This window comes from Rhipicephalus microplus, chromosome 7 (genome assembly GCF_043290135.1).
Source record: "Rhipicephalus microplus isolate Deutch F79 chromosome 7, USDA_Rmic, whole genome shotgun sequence".
In the NCBI taxonomy this organism is placed as follows: domain Eukaryota; kingdom Metazoa; phylum Arthropoda; class Arachnida; order Ixodida; family Ixodidae; genus Rhipicephalus; species Rhipicephalus microplus.
Window position 1 is genome coordinate 132,402,605 of NC_134706.1, and position 13,765 is coordinate 132,416,369.

At 44.3% G+C, this 13,765-nt stretch overlaps 1 protein-coding gene across 4 annotated transcripts; it reads right to left on the minus strand.

Moving 5' to 3' along the window:
- Positions 1 to 1,330: 1,330 nt before the first annotated feature.
- LOC142767632 (uncharacterized) lies at positions 1,331 to 13,656 on the minus strand. 4 transcript variants are annotated; one of them, XM_075869737.1, is made up of 5 exons: positions 13,259 to 13,652; positions 8,014 to 8,068; positions 5,777 to 5,865; positions 2,459 to 2,618; positions 1,340 to 2,361 (listed from the first exon to the last, which is right to left on the minus strand). In XM_075869737.1, the coding sequence occupies exons 1-5, from the start codon at positions 13,403 to 13,405 to the stop codon at positions 2,099 to 2,101; spliced, it is 714 nt and encodes a 237-aa protein (XP_075725852.1). In that variant the 5' UTR covers positions 13,406 to 13,652; the 3' UTR covers positions 1,340 to 2,098. The 4 variants fall into 4 exon arrangements, with proteins under 4 accessions (XP_075725853.1, XP_075725852.1, XP_075725855.1 ...); XM_075869740.1 differs by lacking the exon at positions 13,259 to 13,652 and adding an exon at positions 12,322 to 13,242 and having other exon boundaries at positions 1,341 to 2,361; positions 8,014 to 8,076; XM_075869739.1 differs by having other exon boundaries at positions 1,343 to 2,361; positions 8,014 to 8,076; positions 13,259 to 13,651.
- Between the last annotated feature and the right edge of the window lie 109 nt (positions 13,657 to 13,765).

The following is a 13,765-nucleotide window of genomic DNA, read 5'->3' on the forward strand; positions in this document are numbered from 1 at the left end:
GTAAATAGCATTGGGGAGATTGTGTCCCCCTGCCTTACACCCTTCTTGATTGGTATTCTGTTGCTTTCTTTATGAAGCACTATGGTAGCAGTTGATCCCCTGTAGATTTCTTCCAGAATGTTTGTATATACTTCATCTACGCCCTGATTCCACAGTGTCTGCATGACGGCTGATATTTCTACTGAATCAAACGCCTTCTCGCAATCTATGAAGGCTATGTATAGTGGTTGGTTGTACTCTGAGCATTTCTCTATTACCTGATTGATAGTATTAATGTGGTCAATTGTTGAGTAGCCTGTTCGAAATCCTGCTTGCTCCTTTGGTTGATTGAATTCTAATGTTTTCTTTACTCTGTTAGCAATTACCTTTGTAAATAGCTTGTATACTACAGAGAGCAAGCTGATTGGCCTGTAATTCTTCAAGTTCTTGTCATCTCCTTTCTTATGTATTAAGATGATGTTAGCGTTCTTCCAAGACTCTGGTACTCTTCCCGTCAGGAGACACCTCGTAAACAGGGTGGCTAGTTTTTCTAACACAAGCTGTCCTCCATCCTTCAGCAGATCTGATGTTAACTGATCCTCACCAGCAGCTTTGCCTCTTTGCATGCTCTCCTAAGCTTTTCTGACTTCTTCTATCATTACTGGTGGGGTGTCATCTGGGTTACTGCTAGTTCTTATAGTATTAAGGTCGTGATTGTCTCGGCTACTGTACAGATCTCTGTAAAACTCCTCCTCTATTTTAACTATGCTATCCATATTGGTAGTTATTTTGCCTTCTTTGTCCCTTAGTGCATACATCCGACTTTTGACTATCCCAAGTTTCTTCTTCACTGCTTTGGCGCTTCCTCTGTTTTTCAGAGCGTGTTCAATTCTCTCCATGTTATGCCTTCTTACATCGCATACTTTACGCCTATTAATCCACTTCGAAAGCTCTGCCAGTTCTATTTTGTCTGTTGTACTTGACACTTTCATGCTTTGACGCTTCTTAATTAGGCTCTTCGTTTCCTGGGAAAGCTTGCCAGTGTCCTGTCTAACTACCCTGCCTCCAACTTCCACTGCACACTCCGTAATGATACTCGTTAGATTATCATTCATTGTATCTACGCTAAGGTTGGTTTCCTCACTAAGAGCCGAGTACCTGTTCTGCAGCGACATTCTGAATTCCTGTACTTTCCATCTCAGCCCAGGCAGCACGCCGCCGTTGGACCAATCTTGGACCAACATCGGCTAACATCGGCACCGACGTCGGGCCGACGTCGGAAGTGCAACTTCTTCCAATGTCGGGCCGACGTTCAAGCCAATGATGGGCCGACGTTTTGCCGATGTTTTAGCCAGTATGCAACCAACATTGGGCCGACGAAGGCCCATCGTATTGCCGACAAAGCTGCCAATGTTCGGCCAACATTGGGCCATATTTCAGCCAATCACATGCCATTTTTACGCCGATGTTTGCTGCACGACGAATATTGGCTACGGATGTACTACCGACATTGGACCAATCCAGGGCCACATTGCAGCCAATCAAATGCCGTTATTACACCGATGTTTCCTGCACGACGAATATTGGCTACTGATTGGCTTGCCATTATGTAACCATTATTAGTAGGGAATTTTTCTTACCAGAAGATTTAAACAATATGCCTCGATGACCCGCTCTTGTAGCTTTGCAGCCCTGTATACTTGGGGCAACAGAAAATTGAATGCTGAGAACTGAAAGCAGTTACCCGATCTATTTCATCTTTAATACCTCATTCCCTTTGCTAACACTAGAAGTGTAGTTTATTTTTTTACCAATTTATCTTTTGCAATAGCGAGTGCTTTATTTGGTACTGGTATTTGGTACAGCAAATCGAAAAAAGTCGTTAGGAAGTAAATGTTGAAAGCGTATGTCCCCCACATGGTAATCGAGAATATTCATAGTTTAGAGCATTTTTTTGTAACTAAAACATGGTGATGGTGCTTCCGAATCAGCATAAGCTAGCCGAACAGTGCACCACCGACAGTCTGCAGACCATTTATTCTTTGTTTTTTTATTTATTTGGTACAACAAAAAATGTATACAATGAAAAATATATATACACAACTAAAAAAGGCCCGCTCTACTGCAGGTCAGGTTGCGTTGGGGGCACAGTGACAGTGGTGCTGTCAAGGCCCTGGCTGCTGTGGCTGGGCAGGAAGCCAGCTGCCGCGAGCAGCCGATAATCTGCACTCTGAGAGTGGGGATCATCGGGCTGCTCCACAACAAATGCTTCTCTGAAGCGCCGCTTCCTGCCCCCACAGCGATCACCAGACCCTGGCAGCCACCTCTTAATAAAGTTGAGGGCCTCCGCCTGGTCGCACCCTGCTTTTTGGCGGATGACATCTGCATACAAGAACAAAAATACCATAGCACACATGAAGCACTGCAGTACAGAGAATACACAAGGGTACACACACATAAAACAATGAACAAGTCTAACCTGTCACTAATCTACAGAGCCTCAGGTTCACAAATGCCCTTTTCCCTTTTCTGCCATGAAGGCTGTACAGCACTTGCACGTCATGTGCCAATACAGCCTTCATGGCATTCACACCAATTTCTCGGAGGCCAAGTCCCCCAATCTGCAGGAGGTGCTTGCGCTGTAAAAAAATGCAAGAAGCATAGATGGGGTAAACGCAACAGCACATCGAAATGTTTTCATGATAAAAATCTGCAAGAAGAAGACACTGAAAACAACAACTTGAATTTTTGGGCATCACAACATTTCATTGTTTTTTTTCGCTAACTTCAACTCAAGTGACCTAAAATGGTTTCCACATCAGCCCTCTCACACTCAGTGTGAGAACCTTTCAGAGTCCTTCTCTGAATGCAGTTTCGCTGTTATGAAATCAAATACAACACTGTTATAACCCTTCATAAATATTGATTCTAGCTATGAAATAGTATAATTACTTTGTACAGTGCTCGAATTCCAATACACGTTTCTTCGAGGTTACAATGTCTTTGCCTGAATGTTGACCAGGAGTAGCTTCTACAGGTGAAAAACGATAAAATATGTGGAATTCAAAAAGAAGCTAGGACATGTTTTTAATCAATGCATTGTAAGCAGAGCACAACAAGATAAATGAACATGATCAAGGCATACTAAGAGGCAACCTTAGAGCGACCAAATCTTGGTCATAGATGAAACTGATAGAAAAATAAAGGTCGCACTAGATGGTCGCACCATTTGCTGTTTATATTTTTCTGTGATAGCCAACAAAGAGGCATGTCGCTATAGAAATCTCATCACAATAAACAAAGGTGCATTTTTCTTCACACTGCGAAATTGGGTGCATGTTAGATTTTTAAAAAAGTAAGAAATCGGCTAACGCAAGGCAGGGTGAACTGTAGCTCAAAGTAGAGAGAGCCGCAGCGGACACGAAATAGGGTGATAAATGAACAAAATTACTGAATGTCTGTTTTAAGCAGGCTATTGCTAGTCACTGCCCATCAAACACACGATGCCGCCTACATCGTCTGCTAGCTTAGGACAGTTCACTCGGACTTCACAGACTATAGTAAATACAGTCGAATCTCATTAATTCCAACACACTTAATTCGAACTGACGCTGTGGTCCTATCAAAGCTATACCGCGCTCCGAAAATGCTCTCAGCACCCCGCCCAATCCTGCGGTGGCACTTCCGACACCTCATCGCTGTGCTTGAAGAAGAAAATGAAGAAAAGGAAAGAAAAGACTGCGGTGGAATGTTTGCCAAATGCCAATCTGCGACATTCCTGTGCCCCGCTTCGGCTTTTTCCGTCCCTGCCACGTAGAGACCCTTCTCTTCTTAACACTGCGCATGAAGAGAAAGAGGGGAAAAAAAGCTGTCGCAGAGAGTTGGCTCTCTCATGCCGATCTGCAACGCGCCAGTGTCACGCTTCCCTGTTTTTCGTTCCTGCTATGTAGAGACTCTTATCCTTTCAACACCGCGCATGAAGAGAGGAAAAAAAAAAGCTGCCGCGGAGTGTTTCTCTCTCGAATGCCGATCTGCTTTTCTCCAGGTGGAGACGCTCCTCCATTCTCATCATGTGCTGGCCACGCTCCGGCTGCAGCGCAGATGGTAACAGTGGAAACACAGTTGTCTTCGAAGAGTGTCAGCACTGGACATTGCCGCGCGTAACTTCTTTTGCCAGGAGAATACTGAAGCCGAAGTACAAATGCTTTGCAAACTGCACGCAAAACTTGTTGACTCGTTGCAAGGCCAACGTGTACAGACATGTATTGACAACTTTAATTAACGACGGATGTCCTGTAATTTGTGAATAAAACTTCTCCATGCACATGCATCACTGCATGGTGAGCCCTCCTCTCGTTTACCGTATTTACTCTATTCTACCGCGCCCTCAATTGTAACGCGCGCCCGGTTTCCACGACAAAAAAAAAAAAAAACTAAGACATCGGTTGCAACGCGCACCCTTTTTTCTCATTGGCCCGCTTGATCACACCACTCGCGAAAACGACTCTTTTTGAGAGCGTCTTCCGTTTAAATATGAAGTACGGGGGAAGCTTATGCCTATCTGACGTGCAACAGAGCATTGCTGTCACTCTAGTTTTACCGTGGCCCGATGTCAGTACACAAACTTGCTTCGCCCCCTTCTCCTAGACAATTGTGGTGCCAGGCATGTCGAAGTAAAGGGGCGTGTGATCGGCATTCCCGATTTGCCCAAGCAGGTAGCCGTTGTTGTGCCGCAAGTTTAGGAGGAACCTCTGAAGACTCTGAAGCTTTTCTTCGTACTCCTCCGGCAACTTCCGGCATATGCCCGTTCGCCTTCGGAGGGAAAAGCCTTTTATCTTCATTAAGTTCGTTATCCAGCACCTGCTCGCTTTAAAATGGCTCTGCATTAGCCCTTTTTCTAAGGCTAACTGCATAGCCTGCACTTGGAGCAGTTCTGTCGTCACGGGCCGCTGTGCCGCTCACTGCTTAATCACATACTCGCCGAGCAGCTCTTCAATTTGTGGAAACCGACCCTGCTGTGGTCCACTGAAGCCTTTGCGTGAATCTTTGCTGTCGACAATATTCTGCTTTTGTTTCCGCCAGTCCTGCACGCACGTTTCGGGAACTCCGAATTACCGCGATGCGGCCCGATTTTTGTCCGTTCCGGCACACGCGACGACTTTTCTTTTAGAAGCAGCATTGTGGTGCACTCGTCGAGTTTTTGGAGTCGGCCCTACCATGCCGTCGATGCTAATGTACTACAAGATGACGAACTCCTCAGCACACGTATGAAGTGCCGCGCATGGGAAACACATAGGCAGAAATGACCGACGCGCCATGCCGACGCACGTAGGGGGCGGCCATTTTGTAAGTGGCGATGGCAATAGAATGACCATATTCATTTTTTTTTCGTACTCGATTCTAGCGCACATGCGATTTATGAACTCTCTTAACCGGAAAAAAGGTGCTTGTTAGATTAAGGTAATTACGGTAACTTTCATTATTTTGAACTTCTTTTAATTTGAACAAATTTTCTGGCCTCTGGAGTACGAATTATTCATATTCGACTGTAGTACAGTGGCTCATGAGATAACCTGACTAGTTTGTTTCCCGAAACACCTAAAGCAGTACTAAATTTCTGCATGTTACATAGGCATATTAAAAATCAAGAAATATACACCAAAGCTGCAGCCACAGCTTTACTCTGCACAGCTGCCTCTGCTGCCTCCACTTCTCCAATTGTACCAGCAGGCAGCCGGGGAAGGTCAGAGGGGCGCTGTGCTGACTGGGCGTGCTGAGGCACGGACAAGAGCCGTACCTTGTGCTTCAGCTGTCGCACCTCCTGCAGAACCTCTCTTTGTTGCTGCCGGATGCCAAGTTGGATCCGCAGGATCCGTAGCAATAGAGCTGAAACATACAAGAGTACATACCATATTTACTCGCACAATTTGCATCCTCACATAATTTGCTCACCAGTATAATTAGCCAGCCTGCTTTACTACAAGAAACTTTTTGCTCGCATACTTTGCCCTCCCCAACCAGCCCGAGCCACCTTGCCAGCACACACACAGACACATTTGACTTCATGATGCTCTGGTCAGGCACATCTCTTGTCGAGCAGGTGAGTGCAGTCTTACACAAAATGGACTGAGTGCAAGGTCCCTTCTTCCATGAACTTTTATGGTTTCCCTAGAATATCGAACTTGAAAACTGAAACCTGTTTATGTGTAGTCCGAAATGCCTAAAGGTTTGCCTCCTATCTTCCCACCTCTTCCACGGCAAGAATGTATTCCAGAGACGCAGCACAGATGTTGAACGCGTGCAAGGACCTGTCACTAGATGAGGCAGGTTTTCGCACTCATTTTTTTTTCTTTCGGTTTCGCCATCTGGCCATTGCGTTTTTACCATTCCTTGTGATAGGCTACAATAATTATATACGAGGCAGATTGCTGTTATAAAGCTTACCGAAGAAAACTGAAACCGTGCTACCGCTAAGCACATCAGCGTGGAGTTCTTCGACATGCAATATTCAGTATGGGAGCCAGCAGAAGAGTGCGTTGAATAAGACTTAGCATAGAAGCTTGGGTTTGTTGGTTAGATATCGGAGGGAACACAACGCAATAGAAGACTGGGACAAGGAATGGACACACACACACATGAAGGGCGACACACACAGCACTGTGTTGGCATCGCGCTTCCTTGTCTGCATCTTACTTTACGTTGGGTTCCCGACAATTATTGGAGAGTACTTATGTTCTCTGGTATAACCCTGTCGTGGGAACTGGTTTTTGTGAGCACTGTTCGGAAGAACTTCAAGAAAATTGGGGCATTTGAACAGGCTTAGCAAACAAATGACAATCCGCTTTGAGACAGCTGTGACAGCGCCTGCAACATATATTCCCAGTTGAGCTTTTAGGCCAGTGATTTTTACTAGCTTCGCACATGACCGGATTGACAAAAAAAGTACACATAATACGCGAGTATATACCGCATTTGACTCTGTAGCTTTGATGAACCAGGCAGATACACAAATTTATCCAAAACTCCATTGATTCTGTTGCAAAATTATTCAACAAACAAATTGCGATGTTATCCATGTTGTCCATACGATTGTGGCACTTTACCATTGCAGCTTTCCAGGAGGCACACATAGTACAGCGTTAGTTCACCACTCGCAGTTAATTGTATGCAGTAGGTTGCTCACAGCAACTGACTGCAAGCAATGGTGAACATCTTGCATGCTTGCACCGCTGTTTCAGCATGCTGGCTGCTTCCCATACGGCTATCAATTGATGTTCACAAAATTGGGAAGATGAAGAAAGACTACACAGTGCCCTCTGGCCACCCTATACTCCAAACCTCCAGCCAACAAACAAACAAAAGAAACAGAAGTATGCAAATGAATATTATTCCTAATGCAGCTGGATTGGAGTGTAGTTTTCACCAATTCTGTGTGTTAAGTCAATATGGAGTGAGTTAACTCCATAAAGTAGCTTTTCTCGTAACAGTGTTCACTCTATTGTAACACAAGCAGTGACTTCATAGCATCTAGAAGGAAAAATAGAATCTTCAGTATTTGATAGAAATGTGAGGCTCTACCTTAAAACAATAATAATCTGGAAGAAGAACTCATTACATTCGAAAAAAAAAGAGGTAGCACAGTTGATCCCCTTTACAAGAGACACTGATGTAACAGACAAACGGGTATAAGAGGCACCAGTGTGCAGGCTGACATTTGGCCCATCATGCATCAGGCACTCCGTAGATGCGCCTGTCCAGACGGAAGCCCTGCAGTCAAGCATGCTGAGCAAGACTGTTGACCACTGTACAATGACACATTGCCACAAAATTTCAAAACTTCATTTCACAGACTTCTGCAAAAGCTTCTTACACTATTGCATAATTTTTGCACAAGCTTCGCTCATTCTTGCGTGATTTTCGTCAGAACATATGTGTTGGAAGTTGTATGTCCCCAAAAACTTGCACAATACAAATAGCATACATTAAAGTCTATCACTTAATACGTGCATAGTGTAACAATGAAAGGAAACTCACGCATGGTTTGCTCCGAGCCTTCCCCGTGCGGTGCCTCCTTGAGCCTTGGAGAGCACTGTACAGCTAGAGCAAAGTAGCAGCAATCCAGTGTTAATGGCAGGTTAACAAGACAACAAAACTAACCCCCATATTCATAAACGCTCCCCGACTCGGCTTTCACCCTTCACTTGACAGAGTTGAGCACTGTGCCGCTGCTCGTTTGAAAGCGACGCTGCGCTACTCGAGAATCACAGCAGATTATTGCTGACATACAGCAATTTTTTCTGCTTAGAGACGGCGCTCCCATCAGCCATCTCAAGTGAAGGTGAAGCGTTGAGTGGAGGGACGTTCTAGAATACGGGGGTAAGATTGCTTGCAAGAACACTACAATAGACACACTTAATTTTTACACTTCATCTATATTGTACAGCTACACACATTCTGCATCCTTATAATGCAACATATACATACAGGCTTATAAAGTAAACACTGTAGGCTGCTCAAATAACACCTACACAAAAAAATTACCCAAAAGTGGCCATGGGCAAAGTACTTATATTTTAAACTCACAAAACTTTTGCGGTGATGGAGAATAAATAAGACAGGTTACGCTTGGAGGCACATGAGACCTTCGCAGCTTTCATAAAGTACAAAAAACAATATGGTATGTGTGTGTATGTACGCATGAAGCTTCAGCCTTTACATACGGTTTCTTGAAAGAATCGACTATGAATTTTATGGCACCTGTGTCCTTCAGCGCAATTGAAAGCCTGCTGATCAGTGTGTGCAATTGTGGAATAGTTACATGGAAAATGGCGTGAAACACCTAAAATCAAATTTTTCTAGCTAGGAAATATGCAGCTGTGTATACACAACACATGCTGCAAACAGTGGGAGGTGACCACAAGAGTGATTTGAGTGTAAGCGGCAGTATTCCGCATTCATGCACCCCGCCATTTTCAATTGTTGCCCAAAAGCAGCACCACTTCAGCGTGCTACTTTTTTTTTTTACATCATAAACAGCACGGAATACAGCAAGGATGAAAACAACATATGCAATTAAATTTTGAGCACTATTTATGGTGCGCATGATTGATTGATTGTTGATATGTGGGGTTTAACGTCCCAAAACCACTATATGATTATGATAGACGCCGTAGTGGAGGGCTCCGGAAATTTAGACCACCTGGGGTTCTTTAACGTGCACCTAAATCTGAGCACACGGGCCTACAACATTCTCGCCTCCATCGGAAATGCAGCCGCCGCAGCCGGGATTCGAACCCGCGCCCTGCGGGTCAGCAGCCAAGTACCTTAGCCACTAGACCACCGCGGCGAGGATGGTGCGCATGAAAAAAAAAAAAAAAGGCCTTTCTACAACGACGAATTCATAATTTGCCTTCACGGACCTTCTGTTAGGCTGCACCACATACAGATTTTTTGTGGCTTTCAAAAGAGATTTGAAAAAAAAAAAAATAGTAACCGTGTTTACTCTCGTCATGAGCGCACTCACTAAGTCACCCTCATTTCAGTCGCCAAAATTTTGAATTTTTTTTTTTCTTCCACATATTAAACACACACCTTACGTTCATCCGCTGAAGTCCCACGGGCTCCCCCCCCGTTGCCGCCTTCGCTCGCTGCCACGTGCCATTTTATTTTTGTTTCTATTTGTTCACGGAACGTCCCCTGTCTTTTTTAATTATCTCTTGTAACATATGTGGCATTATCTTGTTCCCGAGGTGCCACAGGTGCTCTGCTATGTAGATGCACCATTAAACTAGTATTTTTGATCAACTGTGCATTTCTGATGTTTACCTTGCAAGTACGTAAAACTGGCATGCTTCTTGATCTACGATACACATGTGGCTTGTCTCACTTTGAAGGAAAAGTTAGCATACAATGGTGTAAATGCTTATAATTTGAAATATTGAGGCAGCAGCACACCGGAGATGATCATATGGTAAAGAAACAAGTGCTGCCTTATTACTGGCAAGTTGTCACTTATATGTACAAATAAATTTTGCGAGCTAAAAAAAGTACAAAAGCACAGCGAGGCTATGATGTGGTTCAACCTGTGGATTCGCTTCATTTATCACGCCATATGATGAAGCTTCCTTTGGTAAAACTGCTCAGATAAGAAAAAAAGTTTGCTGTCCAATACAGCAACTATACAAAGTGTGCACATGCATCTCGCAGCGCCTTTTCGTCACTTCCGAAATGCGCCACCAACATGCCCGGGCACCAACCGAATCTATCGCCTACAACTGCCATGTTGTCTCCTCGTGCTTGCACCCGTTTAGTTTTGCCTCACGATGCAAGTTTGAGAAATTATGAGCTGCTAGTGAGGCAAGTTGATTTAGTAGTCCACGCAGAGGGAGCAGAGCTTAGGGTGTTTCTTCGCTGAAAGTTATAACCTGAAATTGAGAACGCACATTCCGATTTTCCTAAAAGTACCAGCGTATTTGGCTGGTGCAGATTAACAAAAGCTACTTGAAGAAACTTTGCAATATTTGCATCTTCAGGTGCAACTTCATTACGGGTAAGTGCCATAGCCAAGTATTTACCTGCAAACAGATATAGCTTACCAAGATACTGTACATACAAACTTGTCCGCAGTTAAAATCATGATGGCAAGGAAGGCGGTTAAAATCGTGATGGCGATCACGGAGATTTGGTATTGCATTGAAACAAACTATAAAGAATGGGAAACAATATTAGTTCACTTTGAAGTATAGCCGATCGGTTCAAGTTGGGCGTCATGATTTTTTTTAATTAGTCAATTAATTCTATACACGGTCTCTATCATGTTCAGTGACTCCACTGTACATTAGCGTACAACAAAAGCAAAATACAAAGTGAAAAGTGTGTTAAAGCATATGCGAAAAATAAAGTGATGACTGGCATTACCGCGGCACACACCACGCAATGTCGCTATCTGCCTTGTATAATATTTTCCTCGACTATTTCCACAAATTGCAATCAAAGAGGCTCAAGCTCAACATCAGCACTGTTTAAAACACTTGGGGGGGGGGGGGGGGGGGCATTGCTACTTTGGTGGCGTAGGCCGTGACAATATATTCATAATATTATATCTCTTGTAAACTTGCCTAGCTCTGCACGACTAGTTTTCGATGGGAGCAGCTGCGCTTCGCACATCCACTCTTAAAATTGCGGCTCGAGAGATTTCGAGCTTTCACTTGTTTTTGGGCAAGGCAATTTGTAGTGAAAGCAAGATAATAGGACTACATTGCAAAAGGATCAAAATGTGGGCCAGTTGGTAATTCATTTTCTTCGTTCAGCGAACTAGGAGCGCAGAGAAAACACAAAGGACGAAGCGAGGAACCACACAACACGAGCGCTAGTTGAGCGCTCGTGTTGTGTGGTTCCTCGCTTCGTCCTTTGTGTTTTCTCTGCGCTCCTAGTTCGCTGAACGAAGAAAACAAGATAATAGGCCCTCATAGGTTGTGGCGGGCAGTCGGTGTACGCCGTGGCTGGTATATGTGTCGCACATCTTGATTATCTGGTCTTGTATCGAGTGAACGAGCGAGGCCTTCCTAATCCAATGAGCTCGTTAAAGTAAGACAACAAAAAACCACAATGCTTCCACATTGTTCACAGCAACAGATGACGAGCCCCCAACAAACCGCACTGCAGCACGTGAACTGCCGTAAGTACCCAGGGAGTTACACGGGCATGGCGGGAGAGGGCGACAACGGCAGAAGTGACATCACAAGAACACTATGTATAAAGGGGACATTTAAAGACTTTTTTCCCATTTTTAAACTTCGTGCACTGTTCTGTCACAATTTATAGTTCAGAATAGTTGTATTTTGAAAAGGGCACTAATTCATAAGCCCAATGGTTCAAGGATGGGTGCATTTAGGGGGCCCATTCTACGTTTTACTTATGCCCTTCAAGAACTTGCTTACAGGGCCAAAGTCCTGTTTCAGAAAGAACACGCTAGTGCGTGGCCAGCAGTCCGTCAAGCATTAGTGCTGGTGAAATTTGGAAATGCAGCGCATGAGCATCCTCATCTGCTACTTCTCTGCTCATGCTCTCGGGGCTTACTTGCGAGGCACGGTCCTTCGCACTTTTCATTTTCACACTGTAAATCAACTGATACCAACTCTGCTTTCCATTATTTAATAAACCAATATTTCATGGTCACGAGGACGAGCTTAAAATGTTTGCTACACCAGACCTGAACAGCATTTTGAGTCATCGAAACTTGCTAGTTGCAGCGAGCATTATGCGAAAAATATGATGTGCTTTACTGTGACAACTTGCAAAACACTGCAGCAACGATTAAAATCATGCATTTTTTGTGCTCACAGGAAATCCCTGAAGCAGGAGGCACTGGGCTAGATAAATTGTGCAGCTAAAATACGGATGCGCTTTCCAATGCTGTCATGCGTACAGGCGGAGAAATGGCAGACAAAACTGGGCGCACCCCGATTCTATGCGCATGCGTCCCATTCACAAGCCTCGCTGCCAGTTAGCACTACATGGCTCACTGTCCATGAGCTCGCTTGTTTCCTGTAACAGTGGACCATACGGTACACCTATTTAAAAACGAGGATAGAATGTATATAATGCAGCATCTGATGAAGCCATGACGATGTGTTGCTGATGAAATCTGCAACTTTAGTTAGTACCCTTATTGTTAACCAGCCGACCGACTAGCAAAAAGATTTGCGACTGAAATGATGGCATCTACATTTGCCCTTAAAGGGACACTGAACAAAGTTTTTGCCGCCGAGATTTTCAGCCAAAGCAAAAGATTGGGCCATGAAATTCATAGACAATAATAATTTCAAGCAGAAACTACGAAAACATACTGAATTTAATGAGCCTTTTACAAAATGCCGCGTCTAGCTCTTAGACACGGCGTTTTCTAAAAGGTCGCGACATTTATTTTTCAAGTTTTTTTTTTGTTATTCAAGACAAATCCACGGTGAATTGTTCACAGAAAAGAAAATTGCCTCGGTATGATTTCTTTGCGAGCAGCTAGCTAATTTTAAGGCAGGCGCGTTGATTCGTGAACTGAAGGATGCGAGTGATCGATCTTGCCTGCTAGTGGCTAGGCGACAACCTCATGTCCCGGTGTAGCTAAGTCACGCAAATGGAGCAGAAAATGTGCATTATCATTTATTTCACCTAAATATCACACGTATGTGACTTATTGCCGGTGACAGGTGATCAGGATGGAGTCGACAAGTTGCAAATCTGAACAAGAATTCACTCGAATGAAAAACCAACCTATACTCACGTGCACGGTGAAGTCGAACACGTCGTCCGTCAATGTCGTCGCTGATGCCCGAAAAAAAAGAGAAGAGGACAAGCGACGGGGTCGTCTCTTTCTATAAAGTCGGCGGAACTGCCAGAACGGCCAACACAAAAGGCATCGGGTTGACATTCCTCCATCTGGGCATCAATCGCTCCACCCGGGCATGCAGCTGCTACTGGTTCTACTACTGTCCTCTTCCCCGTGCCTCTTCCCGACATTGCAGTGTTGCTGCCATACTCGCGAACCTTTTTAAATTAAAGCACGCAATCATGTATTATAGTGCGCCATACTAAACTTAAAAACAGTGCGCCGGTACATGAGATCACGAAGCGCGGTCCACGCCATCACAAGAGCAATTAGAGAAAGGAAACAAACAAAACAAAAATGTATAAAATATTTTGTCTCAATACGATCCGCAATTCAGTTTCCTGCAGCGGCTTTTGGCTCTGTATGAACGGCCAAGCCAGTGCCAAGCCAAGCTTGCTTCCC